At 38.0% G+C, this 20,633-nt stretch overlaps 3 protein-coding genes across 3 annotated transcripts in view; 2 read left to right on the top strand and 1 right to left on the bottom strand.

The window, feature by feature from the left end:
* The window catches only part of nol12 (nucleolar protein 12), a 7,438-nt gene extending 6,173 nt beyond the window's left edge, over positions 1-1,265 (top strand). The window contains exon 5 of the mRNA XM_056272190.1: positions 1,040-1,265. Coding sequence (XP_056128165.1) covers positions 1,040-1,244 — 205 coding nt within the window. The 3' untranslated portion in view covers positions 1,245-1,265. The remainder of the gene's footprint in view (positions 1-1,039) is intronic.
* The window catches only part of fzd6 (frizzled class receptor 6), a 100,645-nt gene extending 80,817 nt beyond the window's left edge, over positions 1-19,828 (bottom strand). Inside the window, exon 1 of the mRNA XM_056272165.1 lies at positions 19,822-19,828. Coding sequence (XP_056128140.1) covers positions 19,822-19,827 — 6 coding nt within the window. The 5' untranslated portion in view covers position 19,828. The remainder of the gene's footprint in view (positions 1-19,821) is intronic.
* Positions 10,118-19,869, top strand: LOC130105987 (uncharacterized). Its single transcript, XM_056272188.1, has 4 exons — positions 10,118-10,224; positions 17,354-17,665; positions 17,763-18,118; positions 19,807-19,869. Exons 1-4 carry the CDS (start codon positions 10,164-10,166, stop codon positions 19,858-19,860), a joined length of 783 nt encoding a protein of 260 aa, XP_056128163.1. The 5' UTR covers positions 10,118-10,163; the 3' UTR covers positions 19,861-19,869.
* The last annotated feature ends 764 nt before the right edge of the window (positions 19,870-20,633 follow it).

Below are 20,633 nucleotides of genomic sequence, written 5' to 3'. Positions count from 1 at the left end.
AATTTTCGTTTTGATTGATCAAACTTCGGCCGAGGTACAGCCTCTGAACCAGTTTTGGGTAGACCTCGTTAAGTTTGCGACATCATAACTATTGAACAAAGACGAATAAAAAAAATCAGCAGTCATTTCTGTCCAAAGATCATTTGAGGCAATTTATGTAAGAAAAATAAGAGTATAGAAAAAGCTGAACTGTCCTTTTCAAAATGGCCACTACTGCAATGGGCGGAGTCTTAATGTAAGATGTTGATTGTGATCACCATTATGAGTGGACTAAGATTAATTTCTCTAGATCAAAAGTTAGAACCATTTCAATGTTGAATGTTTGAACTGGTGGTGGCGCTATAGAGTTGGTCCTAGAGACTCCAATATTGGTACAAGTGTGCCAAATTTCATAATTGTCCTATGTTGTGTTGATAGGGCTGCCATTGACTCCTATTCAGGAAAAAGAATAATAGTAAAGTAAACGTACAATTACAATAGGGTGATCAGGGGCCTCATTTATAACCGTTGCGTCGCACAAAACTGGCCCTGAAAGAGCCGTACGCCACTTCCCACGCACAAGTCGTGATTTTTAAAAACAAACTTGTCGGGAAAATTTGCGCACCTTCACGCAAACTCTGACCCATGCGTACGAACGTTTTGGAGACGGAGCAGTTCGATGGTGAGCTGGAGTTAAAAGTCTTTTTAGTCTCTTTTAGACAGAAAATCTAGAGAAAATTATACATACGATAATACAACTATAATTTCTCTCACCAAGCCTATCACTTGAGGCAAATATTAATCTCTTCATGTCCGCGCCGGCTAGTGCGTCGGGCCGTTTGTGAAACTGACGCATATACAGCCTATCTCCTTATTCTGAGATCACACACACACCTTAGGGGGGGTTTATTCTGATATAACAATCGATGTACAGCATCAATGACGCAGACTTCATCAGATTCAGATTGTGCTGTAAAGCTCTTTAATGAGTCACTGTTTGTTGTTCACTTGAGTCTGTTGTTCAGTGATTCAGATTCATCATGTGTGTGTGATTCTGCAGGATCCAGACCCTCACGGCGTCCCTCAACAGCCTCACTAAACAGAAGAGCAACAAAAAACGAAGGTCCAAAAAGGAAATGAGGCGCAGAAACCGTCAGAGCGACAGGAAGTCGTCATCAGCGCAAGACAACAAGCTCCGTCAGGGCAAAAGCACCAAAGCTCAGAGACGCCGACAAACGGGCCGGAACGAGCGTCATCAGGACTGATGAACGGCAGACTCGAGGAGCGCTAGCTGTAGCGTTCAGCTGAGCGACTGATGACCAGACTCGAGGAGCGCTAGCTGTAGCGACTGATGACCAGACTCGAGGAGCGCTAGCTGTAGCGACTGATGACCAGACTCAAGGAGCGCTAGCTGTAGCGTTCAGCTGAGCGACTGACGCCTGAACTCATGAACTCTCCCCGTTCTGTGTGTGTTTTGACATGTTGATGCTTTAAACGGATATTAAAAAAAGAAACCTTTCTTGCTACAGTGTCAAACTCTCATTCACACATTAGGCCTGTTCACAACCATAACTGTAGCGATAACTATAACTGTAATACCTATAATAATAACTGTAAAAATTACTATAATAACGTAACAATAACAACAACTATAACTAACTATAATGATAACTGTAATAACTATAACAGCTGTACCGATAACGATATAATAACCATAACGTTATTACATAACTATATAATAATTATAACAATAACTATAATAACGAACGATAAGTGTAACTCATAACGATAACAGTAACTGTAATGATAACTGTAATAGTTATAACCTTCAATAGCTGTAACGATAGCTAATGATAACTATAATAACAAATGATAACTGTAACGGTAACAGTAACGATAACTATAATAACCTTTAAAAACTATAATGATAACAGTAATAATAACTGTAACGAAAACAATAATAATATTTGATAACTGTAAAGAGAACTATAATAACCTTCGATAACTGTAATATACAGGTGAAACTCGAAAAATTAGAATATCGTGCAAAAGTTATAATTTTGATGATTATGGCTTACAGTTTATAAAAACCCCAAATTCAAAATCTCTGAAAATTTGAGTATTTCATGAAATCAACAAAAAAAAAAGGATTTTAAATACAGAAATGTCGGCCCTCTGAAAAGTATAATCATGCATATGTATATATATACTAAATATATTAGTTTCACCTTTTAATTTGAATTACTGAAATTCATGTTGCACGATATTCAAATTTTTCGAGTTTCACCAGTATAATAACTGTAACCGTAACCTCGGTTCCCTGAGATAACGGGAATGAGTAGGAACCGAAGTTAAAGACTAATCAAAACAAGCTTGAATCTGTGGCCTTCTCTCGTAATTGTAACATCAGCCTGTCAGTAAAAGGCATTGGTTTAGCCAGAGCTTGCACACTCATGCTTAAAGTGTAACTCAACCCCTGGTCAGAGCCTGACTCCACCCACTGGCAATATTTGAAAAATGCTGGAAAAGTGGGCGGAGCCCAGACGGGACGAACTGTGGGCGGGGCTAAGCGGGGGGGGGCGTGCACCCGAGACCCGCCGTGGCCGATTGATTGACACATAGTAGGGGTGTAACGGTTCACAAAATTCACGGTTCGGTTCGATACGATACACTGGTGTCACGTTTTCGATACAGCAAAAAAAGAAAGAAATGCCAGAGAAATTTGCTTGATTTATTTTTATTTTTTTTTATTAAAACTAACATCATAAAGTATGATCATTTTTTACTTTGAGCAATGATGGAGCTACACTTGACTCTTCTTAGGAGCATATACAACAAAAACAGCTCCTAATTGCTCCTTGAAAAAAAAAAATATATATATATATAAACAAAGGTTTATTTTTATTTCAGATTAACATTTGAGGGCAGCAATTTTATTCATATTGTCGAAATAAAACCGACGTAATGTTACTTGAAAGCATTGTAGCCTAACTTACTTTTCCTGCCAAACTTCCATGGTTACAGTTAGTAACCAGTAAACCCATGGTGAACGTTGCTGATCTGTGGACACTGGATAGTTCATTCATGGCGCAATTGTTCAAATGCTTTCTTTACTGGATGTCTCAGTGCTGTGTAGAAACTGTGTCGCTTCATCAAGATCGGCTCGCGCTGCATTGGTCCAAACTGATATAACGAGTAGCGCAGTTTCGTTCCGCTTTCATTACGTTTGCCATTTGATGTTGGCCAATGTTGTGGTCGCGCCAGCGCGTACTTGCCACGCGCCTACATTTGAAATAACGAAATTTTGGTCGGCAGGAAAAAAGGTCCAACGAACCGTTCGGTTTGTATTGCGTACCGAACCGAAAGCCTCGTACCGAACGGTTCAATATGAATACGTGTATCGTTACACCCCTAATATATAGGCGTAATTTGCAGGTGGGACATGTCCCTACCACTTTTTGCCAGGGTCGATTGTGTCCCCACCACTTTTGAAACATCTTGTGGCACGGATGTACCAATATAAATAAACAAAATGTCTCCAGTTAACTCTAGCAGAGCATTCATTTAGTTCGTTTGTTAAATAAGAGGCAATCTAGCACTCAAACTCAAAGTCTTCACACGGACGCGCGCTACAATCCGTTGCGGAGTCTCTCTATTCGTTCCGGTGAAATCACAAAACAAAATGCACACAAACGTGTCCCTGCTTGATATACAACCAATGATAAACATAATCAGTTTTGATGAGGGGAAAAAAACTATCCTTCTTAGTTCTATGTATTTATTCACATGAAAATTCTCTGCACTAACAACATATATTAGATCTCATTAAACGACAAATTGAACACAATGTACTGTTTAAATCGATTGCTGGACATCGTAATGTTATGCATCTGATTAATGATTTAGCATTGTATTAGCATCTCTTATCGATTCCGACGATGCTAGCGAAGGGCGTGGTGAGCTCGTGCCAGGGGCGTGGGTAGTGAGCCGTGAGTCGGGGAAACAACTTCCAATAGGAGAATTCAACTGCAGTAGCCACCGTTCAACCTAAAGAGGGCAGCACTCAGACGCTTTTACACCATATATTGTAGAATTAAAACACTTTATACCCAAATGTCAAAATATTTACTCGAGTCAATGAACAGCACTAATAAAGCCCCAGTCTTACAGATCATTAACTAAAAAAAGTTGTTTATCTACCGGCCTACTCACCTCGTCTGGCTCGAGTGTGTCCATCCAGCTGTACGCCCATTTTAGTGTTTTAGCAATTGGAACACACTGTAAGATATTGACGACACACAGCTGAACCAAATGAACGAATGAAGTGGCGGGGAAACTCCACAAATGCAAACAGAAAGTCCAAACACAAACCGACACATAACAACAACGAATTGTATTATCGATTAGCCACGTCTGACTAAAATACACATTTTGCTAAAATATGTTTTGTTAGAAATTAAGAATTTCTATGTAACACAAGTAAAGGCATTGTAACCCATTAATATAATATAATTACTGTTCAGACGATTGAATGTGTGTGTTCTACATACCTCATACAAGTTAACATTTTGTGTGTGTGTGTCTGTATGTGCGTGTGTGTGTGCGCGCGTGTGTGTTTGTGTGTGCGTGTGCGTGGGTGAATGTCCGTGTGTGAATGTGTGTGTGTGTGTGCGTCTGTGTGTGAGTGTGCATGTGCTTTTTTAAAATAATTTTCAATTTAGCTGTTTTAATTTCTGCTTTAAAATCATAAGCAAACATTCTAAACCGTTTTTAGGTTTAGAATGTAATGTTTGTATTTGAACCCTTTTCACTTATAATGTACAGCATAGCTGACATTCACTTGATCAGTCTGATTTCACCTGCTAGCACAAATGTGTTATGCCAAAGCGAACACAATGGAATATTACTATTTCGCAATATTGTGACATTGAAAAACTTGATATTGAGACATTCCCTCTGATCTTCAACCTGTGAAAACAATAGAGCACACAATCATGAGATTAAAAAAGTGTAGCAATAGTAAAGAATAAATAAGATTAATATAATAAGAAAGAGTGTACAAGAATATGAATACAGCCGATATAAACTAAGAGAAATTAAATTTACTCACCCTGTTTTTATGCTGCTTTTTACTCCAGGACACAGAGCCAGAAGACGAATACACAAAGGGGATGAAGATGGGGATCTTAAGCATTGTCAAAGACAATGTTGCCACCGTCTATTCCAGCCCAAATGTAAGGTGTTTATCTGTTGTTCTTGAGGAGTTAGTTGTGCTAGATAATGTCCAAGACCTTCCCACTGCTGTTGTTCTCATCTTTGGCTTGATTTACTGCCTGAACATGGACTATCCCAAAGAACTTAAATACACTTTTGAAACTATTCAAAAAGTGTTTATTGGCCTTGACCCCCAGTGCTCACCAAGGGTCCAGTCATTCAAAAACAAAGTAATGTCTAAGTAGCTGCAGTCAATAAGCAAGGCAAGCACTAATTTGTTCTTCCAGTTATTCCTGTTATTCCTTATCAGTACAACATCAAAAAAGAAAGCTTTGATTTTTAATGTAAGGTCAAATGTTGTTTTAACTGTTTGCTACTTGATTGCTTTAGAAAGTTTGTTGCATGGATGTGCTAAATGTAAGACAAAATTTTAAAATACCATGCAAGGTGTGTTGTAACTTGTGTTGTAACTTTATTGCTGCAGCATTTTATGCTTGATACTCTAGCACTTTAAGACAAATGTTGTTACTCAGCACTTTAAAATAATTTGTGTTGTGTAATGCCTGCACTAATTCTTTACCTCATGCTGACAGAAAATGTGCCATTTTGCAACATAAGTTTCAATAAAGATTTTTTGTAATGTTAAAAGTCTTTGCATTGTATTTACAGTAATCCCTGCATTTGGATTCTTATAATGTCAGGGCCATATAATAATTAGTAATAGTACGTAAAATTAGGTTAGAAGAAAATTGAATAAAGTTGAATAAACTTAAAAAAATCAAAAGTTGAGTTAACTTAAAAAAATTCAAAGTTGAGTTAACTTAAAAAAATAAAGCAACCAGCTGCAAAGCTTTTTTGAGTTTACTGAACTTCAGGACCTCTGTAGTTGTGCTTACTCGTTTCTTTGAGTTGGACTGGTAGTTGGATGAACTTCGACCACTGAAGTTGAGTAAACTCAAAAATGCTTTGCAGCTGGTTGCTTTATTTTTTTAAATTTACTCAACTTTTTATTTTTTACAGTGTATATTTGTGTTCATAGGCTTAATAATGGATTAAAATCGATTTTGTAATTAAAACAGTGTATAATATTTTTTATATTTTTCTGATTAATCAGACAGATTAATTGGATATCAAAACAATCGTTAGTTGCAGCCCTATTCGCACAACACTGGAATAACTCATTAATGGTAGGAAAGCGTTGTGTCATAAATGATGGAAAATCTCAGCAATGGTGGGAAAAGAGTTAATGGTAAAATTATAAAGCCACAGGTTACTTTTTTATTTTAATTTAGTTAGTTAGTTAGTTAGTTAGTTAGTTACTTTGTTGCTGAACAACTGCTGACAAAAGCTTGTCTAGGTTTATAGACATCATTGTTACTAAATGTGTTACTACTGTTCAGTTTTTTTTTTACTTAAAACAGTGCATTTTTAGGCTATACTTATGCTATAAATGTGCCCTTTTCTCACTTCCCTTTGGTGGAATAAAATGTGATCTGGTTTCTGCATTGTGAATGGCTATTTCCATGAAATTGCAGTGCTTGCAGCTTTCAGGTTTATTTTGTAATGTTGCTGAATACAGATGATTTAGATGTTCCGGGAAGTGAAAAAGTGAAAAGGACAAATCTGTTTAGGCTGTCCTTAAAATGACAAAAGTGAGTCGTTTAGGTTTTTAAAGTTTTTTTTAAATGTAATTATGACACAGTTGGACTTTTTACAGCAGAAAACAATACACAATGCTTCATTTTCATACAATTTATTTCATAGTTTTATTTATCATATATTGATAACCAACCAACAGTGTAAAAAGCCCTCACTGTAAAAAATGTACTACAGTAATTCAGCAACTACAAATATACTGTAAAAATACAGCACACCTGTAAAAGCAGCAAAACACGAAACCCTGTGAATTTACAGTTATATACTGTAATCTTTACAGTATGTTACGGTAATAATACCATGGACTGAATTAATACCTGAGATAACTCATTTCATTTGAGGAAATCGATTATCTTAAATTGGTCAATTGCCATTAAATATTTATACTGTGAGCTTATTTAATTTAAATCCACTAAAAAAGACTTAAACGAGTTAACTAGAAACATCAATTTAAAAGCTATTGAAACCACATTGCATAATTCTAATTGTTTGATTTTAATTTCTGTTAGACTTAGGACTTTTGGGTGGAGGGAGCAATATGGAAGCAATATTTACTTGACTTAAAAGTTGAGCAAAGTAAAATTATCAACAAATTAAAATAGTCAAAAAATTAGAAATATTTGAAATAAGCAAGTACAGTAACAAAGTATTTGTATTTCATTACTTTACACCACTTTCAAATAATACATTTTAAAAGTAGCTACATTGATTGCTAAATCTAGAAACACAATTGCCCAGTTGGCATTCCTGGAATGAGGAACTCTTCTGGGGAGAGGCAGAGAGGAGGAAGTGGAGAGAAAGAAAGGAGAAGAGCTTAACGGCACTCCTGAACTGTGTTAAAAAAAAATTTATTTGATTTTATTAGATATTCAGACACATTTTTTAACAGTCTTTGTGCAGTTTACATACACTATTCAATAACGCGATTAGAACAAAGCACTTAAGAATAAATAACTTACTTCATCAGCTGAATGGTAACTTTTCCAGGATTATTAAGATGCAAGATTATTAGCAAGACGAGGTAAGTAGCCTACAATATTCTTATTAAACTGGATGTTTTATCCAGCTGATGTGGGCGTTAACAGTTTGCATGGCTTGCCTCATATCATTTGCGTTTGAATAGCGCGCGTCCTCCGTGTGCGTGTCACATTAACGAGTAATTATGTGTAATGAGCAGGGGAAAAAAATACTGACATCACTCTCTTTTCATACAGATTACATAAACTGAGAATATTTGTTTTTTATATAAATTACTTCATTGAAAAGAAGAGAATTCAAGCTTCATAAAGAAAAATCTCTCGTGCCTGTATGACAAGTATTTGCAGTTATAGTTAATTTTCGGACGCGTTTCGGAATGGACTGCACTGACAGAGAGAAGGCAAAACGCCACAGAGTACCCTACGCCACAGAGTACCCTACGCCACAGAGTACCCTACGCCACAGAGTACCCTACGCCACAGAGTACCCTACGCCACAGAGTACCCTACGCCACAGAGTACCCTACGCCACAGAGTACCCTACGCCACAGAGTACCCTACGCCACAGAGTACCCTACGCCACAGAGTACCATACGCCACAGAGTACCCTACGCCACAGAGTACCCTACGTCACAGAGTACCCTACGCCACAGAGTACCCTATGCCACAGCGTACCCTACGCCACAGAGTACCATACGCCACAGAGTACCCTACGCCACAGAGTACCCTACGCCACAGAGTACCCTACGCCACAGAGTACCCTATGCCACAGAGTACCCTACGCCACAGAGTACCATACGCCACAGAGTACCCTACGCCAAAGAGTACCCTACGCCAAAGAGTACCCTACGTCACAGAGTACCCTACGCCACAGAGTACCCTACGTCACAGAGTACCCTAAGCCACAGAGTACCCTACGCCACAGAGTACCCTACGCCACAGAGTACCCTACGCCACAGCATACCCTATGCCACAGAGTACCCTACGCCACAGAGTACCCTACGCCACAGAGTACCCTACGTCACAGAGTACCCTACGCCACAGAGTACTCTACGCCACAGAGTACCCTACGCCACAGAGTACCCTACGCCACAGAGTACCCTACGCCACAGAGTACCCTACGTCACAGAGCACCCCACGCCACAGAGCACCCCACGCCACAGAGCACCCTACGTCACAGAGTACCCTACGCCATAGAGTACCCTACGCCACAGAGTACCCTACGCCAAAGAGTACCCTACGTCACAGAGTACCCTACGCCAAAGAGTACCCTACGCCAAAGAGTACCCTACGTCACAGAGTACCCTACGCCACAGAGTACCCTACGTCACAGAGTACCCTACGCCACAGAGTACCCTACGCCACAGAGTACCCTACGCCACAGAGTACCCTACGCCACAGAGTACCCTACGCCACAGAGTACCCATACGCCACAGAGTACACAGAGTACCCTACGCCACAGAGTACCCTACGCCACAGAGTACCCTACGCCACAGAGTACCCTACGCCACAGAGTACCCTACGCCACAGAGTACCCTACGCCACAGAGTACCCTACGCCACAGAGTACCCTACGCCACAGAGTACTCTACGCCACAGAGTACCCTACGCCACAGAGTACCCTACGCCACAGAGTACCCCTACTTCAGGAGCTTTCTGTTAAACCTGAAGAGGGCAGCAGACGTTTTTACACCATGTATTTGAAAATTAAAACACTTTATATCTAAATGTCAAAAAATGTACTTGAATCAATGAACAGCATTTATGAAGCTCCATTCTTACAGATCATTAACGAAGAAAAAAAGTTGTTTTAGTGTTTAGTTACCTTTTAACTAATGTAGTTAACTAGAGTTTTTATAAATGGAACCTTGTTGTAAAGTGTTTCAAATTTGTTATGTCTCTTGAGTTAAGTGTTGGACAGATCAGTTGTTTTAACCATTCATTAAAATGAATCGGTTCAAAGGAGTCATTAGTTTGCGTATCGGACGTGTCATTAACGGACCACGGCACACGTTGTGTGATTATCCCAGTAGTTAGGACATCGCACAAGATTTGTGTCATCACAGAAAACATTTCATCACTGGATAGATTTTTTTTGTTTTGTTTATTGAAAGTGTGGTTTATGTCATCTGAATGTGTGGAACGCTTTTCAGAGAAGATAAGGCAACGTTATTTTAGCACAATTCACAACCAGCGGTAGTTCAGAAAAAAAAACTTCAGTCAGTCATCACTCAGTTGATCAGATGAGAGGAAGTTAATAACCACAGGAGGAGCTGATGATGTTTAGAGGAGGAGCTGTAACTATATATAATGAGGAGGAAGACGGACAGAAACAGAAATGGCTGATAAGTGTGATCTGTGTCTGCTGGGACTGATCATTCTCTCTTCACTTCTCACAGGTAAAGAAATCTGTATTTTCTCTAAACACATTTAGTGGAATTAGTCTGGAAAGAGTTCATGTGAACATGCTCAGTTTATTCTTGCACACATTCACGTTGTGATCTCAGTGTTGTGTATTGATACACACAGATCATACTGTATTATTCCTGATACTGGACATAGTGTCACTCAAACATCTGATGATGAAGAATGATCTTCATATTAACCCTCTGGGGACCAGAAACGCGCCGGTGCGTTTTGCCGTTTTTTTTTCCCCACATAGCAGAAAAATAGACTTAAAATACTCTGTTGATTTTGATCGTACATATAAGTGTTATACATCAATCGATCCTGTTAATTGTCTATTATTTTTCTGTTTACTCACAATAAAAACAAAGTTTTGTGCTTTTTGTCAAATAAAGAAAAATAAACATGATGCGAGTTTTGCCTTCTCTCTGTCAGTGCAGTCCATTCTGAAACACGTCCGAAAAATTAACTCTAACTCTGCAAATACTTGTCATACAGGCACGAGAGATTTTTCTTTATGAAGCTTGAATTCTCTTCTTTTCAATGAAGTAATTTATATAAAAAACAAATATTCTCAGTTTATGTAATCTGTATGAAAAGAGAGAGCTATCAGAATTTTTTCCCCCAGCTCATTACACTTCATTACGCGTTAATCTGACACGCCCACGGAGGACGCACGCTATTCAAACGCAAATGTTGAGGCAAGCCATGACAACGCCCACATCAGCCGTTCCACCGTGGCGGTAAAATGTGGGGTGTATTTGCTGCCTTTTACCGCTAAGAGGCGCTACAATCATAGACTCTGAAAAGTGTTCGTTTATTCCGATTTATTCTCTCTAATGCGTAATCTGCCGCCGCACCGCGGCTCATTCAGAGCGATTGAAAGCTGGTAGCAGATGAATTCAACAAGTGAAACGTAGTTAAAATAATTCATAATCACAATACTCAAATTAGGCTACTGAAATGAAATTGAATAAATAATGAAAACATAAAACATTGCAATAAAAACATTTACAGACGTACAGACGGTAGCTCAGTGGTTAACGCAACAACACGAGCTTCAAGGAGCTTCAATCGACCCGAGATCGAATCTCAATGTAGCATGCATGTTGTTGGCCAACAGCGTTTATATTTTACCTTCTTGCTGCTTAAATAGCTAACTGTTTATAACTGTTTACTTATTTAAAGTCAAGAGTTTTGTTTAATTATCATTACAACATATTTGCTACATTCCTGTAGAGCCGCAGCCGCTGCACAAACAACACAAACTGATGAAGGAAGATTGTCAGCCGATTGCATCAGAAAATGAAAATGAAGAAGCTCGTCTTTAGTCTGCTAAATTATTGTGTAATGTAAAAGAACACTAAAATTACTTAAGTTTGAAACCAAGTTCGAACATTTCAAGGTTTAAATAAAGTGTCGGGACAGTTTTTTTAATTAAAAAAATTAGAGTTTAGAGTTTATTTCTTTTGCGATGCAAAATAAGAAACACTAGGCTAATCTTATTCTTGCGACATTTTAAATTTGTATTGCCAAAGAAATTACAGCTATATTAAACAATTAAAACAGTACAAAACGAAAATTGTCCAAAGCAACATAATTAAATTAAAAACATGCGTTTTTCTTTGCTTCTCTCGTGCTGAATCTCTTTTTAACAAGTTTATTTAGTCTCCCTCGGCGTTAGTGGCGTTATCCGACACTCTCCATATGAAAGAGAAACATTAACACCTAGGCCTATTGTCCTGCGCGCACGATACAGCACTGAACTGTCCCTCCAACCCCCCACATGCTATCGGAGTCTGAGGCTGACTTAACACAAAGAGAAGTCGCAATTCACACTTAAATCGCTATTCTAGACAGTGTTGATAATGAAGGAATTAAATGATTTAAGTTACATGTAGCCTATGATATTTCTGTCATAAAAGTTTATTACTAAATATTTCTTTTAGCTGTTATGAGAAAAATAAATTCAAATGAATTTCGACAAAAATCGTTTGTCAAACTCTAATTCAACATGCCAGAATAAAGCCAGATTTTAGAATAATGCATAGCCACTCGGCGTGGTGTGCCAAAATACCCTAGGCCTAATTATAAACTTCAATATTTCATTCAAAACCATCTCAAAACGCTTTGTGACATTTTAAAAAGCCGTGAATATTAAGGCCACTGGAACCAGGATCGTAACTGAAACGCGCTGCATGTCTCAATACAGGAAGCGCTGGTTCAGATTGTATTGTTTGTTGTTTAAACGTGCATGTTGCATATTTAAAAATATTTGTTTAAAAATAAATGTTTGTTGTAGGCTTATTTGTAAATTACCATAACTTGTAGAATTTCATCCTTACTGTTAATTGACATTAGCCCCACTTACGTTTTGATAAATGTCCCTTTGCGCCACCTGGCGCTCATTTCGCGAGCGACTTTGAAATGCGACTGGTTTATTTTTATTGTATTGGTCTACTTTAAAAAATAATACTTTATAAGACATTTATGGGAAAAGACTATTTTCTTTTCAAGATGTTTCCAACTGTAACTTTGAACCAATTCTGTAGAATGGCCCATAAAGCATTTGACCAGGATTTGTTTCCAGGTATGACTAAAAATGTGCTTTTGGCTTTCATTTATATTTTGATTGTTTGTATATATATATATATGTGTGTGTGTGTGTGTGTGTGTATATATATATATATATATTATATATATATATATACTGTATATATATATACAAGAAAGAATGCAATGGCAATATATATATATATATATATATATATATATATATATATATATATATATATATATTGTCCTTGCATTCTTTCTTGTGTGACACCCCTGAATGAAAGGCTCATTATTATGCAGGGTCACTGTCTGAGAACCACTTAATTATTCATGATAGGGGTTGGGCCGTTCCGCCCATCCGCATATTGCCTTGGCAAACAAAAAAATGTTTTTCACAATTTAAAACAATCTATTGTTTTATGTGAATGATTAGGAAGGATGATTTTCAGATCATTTTGAAGCAAAAACTCTAGGCGACAACGTACATTAGTCAAAAGTCTTGTGGACACATATTTAGTATGTTTTTTGTGTCCTTATTTCAAAAACTTTATTTTTTATTTTTTTCAATAACCACGCATAAACAATATTCTCTCAAAAATACAAACATGTACACACTTTGTAACTGAGGTTGGCTTTGTGTATGTCTTCCTTTTTTATAGTACTTTTGTTTCATTTTACACATTGCACAGATTTCTGTTTTATGAAGGGTCTTTTTGTCTGTTTTTGTTTTTTTGTTTTTGATGTTTGAAAACCTCAATAAAAATAATATACACTAAAAATACAAACATGTACATACATGTTGCTCACACATTATGGTAGTCCTGTTTGTGCTAAATAGAGTGTAATTTCACCTGTGCCATTAATATGTTTATAAGCAACTGAAAAAAAGCACAAATGTCAGAGCATGTCAAAACATCTCAAGGACCCCAAAAACACCTTGGTCCCCAGAGGGTTAAGAGTGTGTCAGTGATTTGAACAGCTCTCTGATAAAGACTAATAGTTTATTCTGGAGAGTGTGTGTTTGCTTTAAATGTGGAAAAATACTATGATTTAAAACTTCTGCTTTTTATGCTGGTATGTTTTAGGTTTTCATTTATTAATATACTGTATATCATAGGGCCAGTTGTTCAAAACATTTAATCTGGATCAAAATGATCCGGATTTGGAAATCCCATTTTTTCCTATCCAGGATCAGGTAATCCGTCTTACTTTTATGCCGGTTTTTCAAAGCAACATTGGACTGGATCACCCTGATCCAGATACACAGTTTTCAAGATTACCAAATCCGGATTACCAGTGCTCTAAATGGGACCACATATCATAATGTGGGCTACCAGCTATGTAAAGAACAGGTAGAAGAGCCAACATGGGGTCACTGTAAGTGTTTCTTATTTTGAGACAAAACACAAAAATAACATAAACATCCACTTCTAATCATAATTTATTTTATGACCCACATTTGAACCACAACAAAATAAACAACAAACATACATTAAGAAATACATTGTGGACATTTTGAAAACGTCTTAAAAAAAATGAAATGGCTAAATATCCAATAGTTAACGAAATAAAGAATGTTCAGGGTTCTTCTTCATCTGAGGAGGAGAGACCAGCATTTCCAAGCCCGCTTTTAGGAGGTGGATCTGAAGTTTCGCTTTGGTTTGCTGTAGTTTGGTCAGCTTGATTTGTTCCTCTGCAGGAGTATCTGTGCTTCTGCTCTTTCTGATCATTCCTGCGTAATAATCAAGAAACTTTACTGCCGTACCATGAGTGCAGCAGGCGTAATGATATGACGCAGCGCCTGAAAATAGGCCACCTTCCGTCAACACAACGGAACTATTTTCAGGCGCTGCGTCATATCATTACGCCTGCTGCTCTCATGGTACGGAGGTAAAGTTTCTTGATTATTACGCAGGAATGAGAGTATAGTTCCTAGCCATATCAGCCTAGAAAATCGCAACTTTACATTTTCCGTCGGTCTTAGTGCACGATGTAACTACAGAAGAGTCAAGTTTTAAATAGGAAAAATATCGAAACTCTTTGGTCATTTTTTTTTTAGAAATGCTAATGGTCTTGTCCACTTCAATGATGTATGCTAAGCTATGATAAAAGTGGTACCGCCAGAACCAGAGATCGGCTGAATGGATTCAAAAACGGTAAAACTCAACAGTTTTACTCTGGGGGAGTTGTAAAATGAGCCTATTTTTTTTTTAAAAAGTGAAGTATCCCTTTAAGAAGTGATTCATAGAAATCATCATTTTTATTCGGCAAAGGACGCTTCAAGCCTCTTTTCTGAGCTCCTGTGACTTATGGCTCTACCAGTGAGGATCCAGGTTGTTCTTCAATAATAGGGCTGAGATCCAGAATGAATGTTTCCTCTGCATTAGGAGGAACTGGCTCACTTTCCTCTACAATTGTAGGCTCACCATCCCTTACAACACCTTGAATCCCATGCAGAGCTTTAGAGTTCTCACCTCCAATAATGTCCAGAATCACATCTGTGTATTCACCTTTCTTAAAGGATTTGTTGCCTGTTTGCTTCAGCAAGGTCCCGGCTCTGACCCTCAGATTCTTCCATCTAAATTTCACTTGCTCCAAGGTCCTCTTCTGGCCAGACCCCATTGCATTCACATTCTGGGTGATTTCAACCCAAATGTCTTTCTTCCTTTTGTTAGTCACCATTCCACCTGCAACAGAGCTTCCTACTGTTGAGGCATAATGGCACTTAACACCCTCCAGCAGTGCATGGGTTTCTGCAACAGTGAAATTAGGTCCTTTTGAGTCCATGGTTTTACCGCTTCTGTTGTAGTGAACATAGTATTTATAGGCCTTGGGCATGATTGATTTAATTGAACACAAGCCACAGCACGTCAGCCAATTGGTGTGTGGGTATTTGACAGCCATCTTATATTCAGCCTTTCTCAGAGGACTTAGAGAGAGGCACTGACATGGCAGGTATTGTCCATCGCTACCACCGTGTTGGTGGAAGAGGATACCGTCAAAGGGTGTATGTTGAGCGTGCACAACCACTGGAGCAATACACCACTGAAGAACTGTATGCTCGCTTTCGCTTTGGGAATGCTGATATTAAGTACATTGCAGACCTTGTCAGGCCAAAACTTCAACGGAGAACCCGAAGGAGTCACAGTCTGTCTGTGGAAGAACAGGTCCTCATTGGTCTGCGCTTCTATGCATCTGGGACTTTCTACCAAGTGGTTGGTGATAATATGGGAGTGGACAAATCAACTGTGAGTGATGTGGTGAAAGCTGTGTCAATTGCATTGGCCAGCCTGGTCAATCAGTTTGTTTCACTTCCAAAGGATGTCCAGATTGCCCAGACCAAGCACAAGTTTTTTTCTTTTGGGGAACATGCCCAATACTATTGGGGTTATTGACTACACTCATGTGCATATCCAAGCACCTCATGAGAGGGATTGGGAGTACTTCACCCAAAAGGGGAGGCGCAGCATCAACATCCAACTTGTGGGCGATGCTGACCTCATCATCACAAACTGTGTCGTGAAGTGGCCTGGGTCTGTTCAAGATGCACGCATCCTGAGAGAGAGTGCCTTATACAGAGAGCTCCAAACCAACCGACCGGATGGCATAATATTAGGAGACAGTGCCTATCCACTCCTACCATAGCTGATGACTCCTTTTCTTGCAGCAACCACACCTGCGCAGGCACGCTTCAACACTGCTCATTGCAAAACAAGATGTGCAATTGAGCGTTTAAATGGAGTTCTGAAGAGACGCTTTGCATGCCTTAACTACTTGCGAGTGGAACCACAGGTAGCATGCAACATAATACTTGCGTGTATCGTCCTGCACAACATCGCTACCAGGCGCAATGTCCCTCTCTGTGATGATGTTTATGGCCTGTTGAAGAACAAGACCAACCTCTGGTGGTCTGTCAGAATCAGGGACTGACTGGACGAATAGTAAGGGATGCAATTGTTAGACATTATTTTTGACAGGCTCATCTCTGATGATTGTTTCTTTGAAATTAATATATGGTGATGAATGACCGAAAAATGAATATATTATTTTTGTTTGTTATTGAAATCTGTTTGGGGGATTATTTCATGGGGACAAGATCATTTTTATTTTATTTTTACTTTACTATACTGAATAGCTTAATTGTTAGCCCATGTCTACTTTATCACTGTTACAATGGTTACACAAGTCAAGTGCAAAATATAAATAAAAGTATATACACTAAATTATACAAATGTATTATTTGACCAATTTTAAAGTTTTACTACATTTTCTTCCTGAAATCCACCTTGAAATCCTATCCCCTGTTGGGATCAGGATAATCCTTTTTTTTTTTTGGATCAAAGTTATCCAAATCCCACTGACAAGTTTTGAACAACACAAACTGAAGGTTTGATCCAGATTAAAACTAGGATTGGATTCCCTGATCTAATCTGATTTCAGATTCCTTCTTTCCCTTTTGAACAACCCATTTGATTCAAGATTTGATCCAATCCGATAACCAAAATCCGATCAGCTTACCTTTGAACAACTGGCCCATAATGATGACTGAGATATACTGTGTTTCAGGCACCAGTGGAGTGGAGGATGTGTTCATCAGTTCTGGTGAAAATGTCTCTCTGCCCTGTAATAAAACTCTTCCTGACTGCAAATCACTATGGATCTACGTTAACACCTTGAGACATTCAGGAGGAGTTATACTTATTAATAGAGGGATAAAGAATAAAGACATAGAGAGACATGAGAGACTGAGTCTGCAGTCTGACTGCTCTCTGAACATCAAGAACGTCACAGGAGAAGATAATGGATATTACAGCTGCACACAATATGTGAATGACAGACAACAAGTACATTATGCTGTTTATCTGCATGTTCTTCATGGTAAGTTTATGATTATGTGGTCAATTTAAAAAGGGCAGATTCTCCCTTTAAACTCAGATGATGATTGAAGAGTCTGTGATTTGTGTCTTGTGTTCAGTTTCAGTGTCTCCATCATCATCATCTTCATCATCATCAACATCATCTTCATCGTCCTCACAGACTGAGATCAGTCCAGGCCGCTCTGTGACTCTCTCCTGTCAGCTGTATAGTCGATTCTCCTGTGATTATTGGGTCAGTTCTGAGGGAATTGAGCTGTTGTGGGTGAATCAGGCTGGTGTTGATCTGAAGACAGACTCCAGATATCAGATATTATCATCATCATCTCCTGATCGCTGTATCCTCACTCTGACTACAACACTCCTGAATGAAGATGACAACAGAGAGTGGAGATGTCAGCTTATTCGCAGAGAAAGCAACTCCAGACCTCAGTCACATACACTGTCAAGTATTCAGGTGAGAAACAACACTGTAAAATATGATGTTAATGTCCTACAGTCACACATCATCAGCCTCTCGCTTCACCGGTTTGATCACACCACAATAACATCAGCCTCATCATTCCATCAACTCAGGATTAAAACCTCAAACGATTCGTCAAAATTTGTGCATTTGAATGTTTTCATACAGGAAACGTTGTATGTTTTACACAAAAAAAAATGATATGTTGGCTTTACTTAACTTTTTTATGTAAACAGGTTCCACCGGTTCCACATAACTATGTTTCGTTAAACAAACATAATATGTTCATGTAACTTCAACATCATGGAATTTGGTCATTTTAAGCGACCCAATTAAACTCTGAGCTAATGAGTTAATTAAGTGAATAACTGAGTGATGATTGAGCATTATTGAAGACACCTGATGTTAACAAGCAGAATCTCTGAAGGAGAAAACCGGAATGTTTAAGTCACCATTATGGAGATAAGTGTGTGTTTTAGTTGGGCTCTTGACCATTAACTTATTAACTTTAGATTTTGTTTGGTTGCTGTACATGAGTTATAACAGCCAGATGAACAATGAACTGATGGAGATCTGATGGTGTTGGTTGTGATTTAACATAATCATTATTTCACAATCATTTGACCTCAATCACTGAACTCATATTAAACCGAATTTCTGAGTTAAGTTAACCTTACTGTCATTGTAGAGCATACTATTTTTAGGCTTTTCAATGAAATTCAAATGATCAAATCAAGAAATAAAAAATAAACTTCTTAAAAAATATCCTGAGTAGGCACACACAGACATCAAGAATCAGCATATGAATCTCAGCAATGGTGACAAACAGATCATAAGCTCATTATTTATTCATGCAGCAATGCATGATGGGAGCCATGAATGAGTTTTGATTGGTGGCACCCAGAATGCACTGCAACATGCTTTATAATTGTCACATTGTTGAGATTCACAGGCTGATTCTTGATGTCTGTGTGTGCCTACTCAAAATATTTTTTAGGAAGTTTCTTTTTTATTTCTTGATTTGATCATTTGAATTTCATTGAAAAGTCTAAAAATAGTATGCTCTACAATGACAATGCTGCTGTTATTCAAAAGGTTAACTTAACTCAGAAATTCGGTTTAATATAAGTTCAGTGATTGAGGTCAAATGATTGTGAAATAATGATTATGTTAAAACACAACCAACACCATCAGATGACCTTTGTTTATTGTTCATCCGGCTGTTATAACTCATGTACAGCAACCAAACAAAATCTAAAGTTAATAAGTTAATGGTCAAGAGCCCAACTAAAACACACACTTATCTCCATAATGGTGACTTAAACATTCCGGTTTTCTCCTTCAGAGATTCTGCTTGTTAACATCAGGTGTCTTCAATAATGCTCAATCATCACTCAGTTATTCACTTAATTAACTCATTAGCTCAGAGTTTAATTGGGTCGCTTAAAATGACCAAATTCCATGATGGTGAAGTTACATGAACATATTATGTTTGTTTAACGAAACATAGTTATGTGGAACCTGTTTACATAAAAAAATTAAGTAAAGCCAACATATCATTTTTTTGAGTGAGATGCCGTCAATATATTTATATTCCACATTTCAATTTTATGCAAAATTAGAAATGCTAGTGTGCTAGAACCTTACTTAACATAAAAAAATATGATGTTAATTTCCTACAGATGATGTGTCTGAACATTCATCTTCTGCAGCTCCAGTCGATTCACCAACACTGACTCCAGTCATACACACACACACACACACACACACACACACACTGACTCCAGTCAGAAGCTCAAACTCTGAGAAGACATCAAGCCGATCTCATCATTTCTGTGATGTGAAGCTCCAGTATTATGTGATGATGATGTTGTGTATATGTGGCATTATGTGTTGAACTGAACTAACAGACGTGATCCACAGATCCAGCTGATCCAGCATCAGAAACTGCTGGATTATTATACAGAGGTACGACACGTTCATTTATACTGACAGCTTTATAACATTACACTATCAGTCAGTCTGTAAATGCTTCATCAAGAACTGTTGATAGATGAAGACCCTTGACTTCAGTCATGTACAGTTTCTCTTCTTCCTCTCATGTTTCCTGCAAATAATAGGCAAGATTTATTTTCATTTACACGTATATGGATTTTATGGATATATTTGCCTACAGTGTTGAAAGTCACTTTCTTGTGCTTCATATGTAACCTGCTTTAAATATAATTTTAAATAAAATAAAAAAAATTATTAAAATAGTTTAGTGGCACTTCTGAAACCAGAACAATATTTTACTTCTAGAGTTTAATGGCATGCAGGGAACTGCTAAAATAAAGAAGTGAAACTAAGAGCAATGCAAAGAATAGCCTATAAACTGTGTTCAGAGCAGATGAGTGTTGAGCCAGTGTTATTAACAGTATATGCACTTCTCACACGTTTCACACACACACACACACACACACACACTTAAAGCAACGCTTCACTGTGGGACAGTGTCACCAATAGCAAC

The sequence above is a fragment of the Rhinichthys klamathensis genome, unplaced genomic scaffold (assembly GCF_029890125.1).
Source record: "Rhinichthys klamathensis goyatoka isolate OS25496 unplaced genomic scaffold, OSU_Roscu_1.1 h1tg000331l_1, whole genome shotgun sequence".
Classification (NCBI taxonomy): Eukaryota; Metazoa; Chordata; class Actinopteri; order Cypriniformes; family Leuciscidae; genus Rhinichthys; species Rhinichthys klamathensis.
The sequence above is the reverse complement of the archived record's forward strand: the minus strand, read 5'-3'. Positions and strand labels throughout refer to the sequence as shown.

What these genes read in the sequence shown, in the direction of transcription:
- LOC130105987 (XM_056272188.1), top strand. Translation starts at nt 10,164, where the DNA reads ATGGCTGATAAGTGTGATCTGTGTCTGCTGGGACTGATCATTCTCTCT. An exon ending in TCTCTCTTCACTTCTCACAG is followed by an intron (nt 10,225 to 17,353) that starts GTAAAGAAATCT and finishes ACTGTGTTTCAG; the next exon opens with GCACCAGTGGAGTGGAGGAT. An exon ending in ATACACTGTCAAGTATTCAG is followed by an intron (nt 18,119 to 19,806) that starts GTGAGAAACAAC and finishes AATTTCCTACAG; the next exon opens with ATGATGTGTCTGAACATTCA.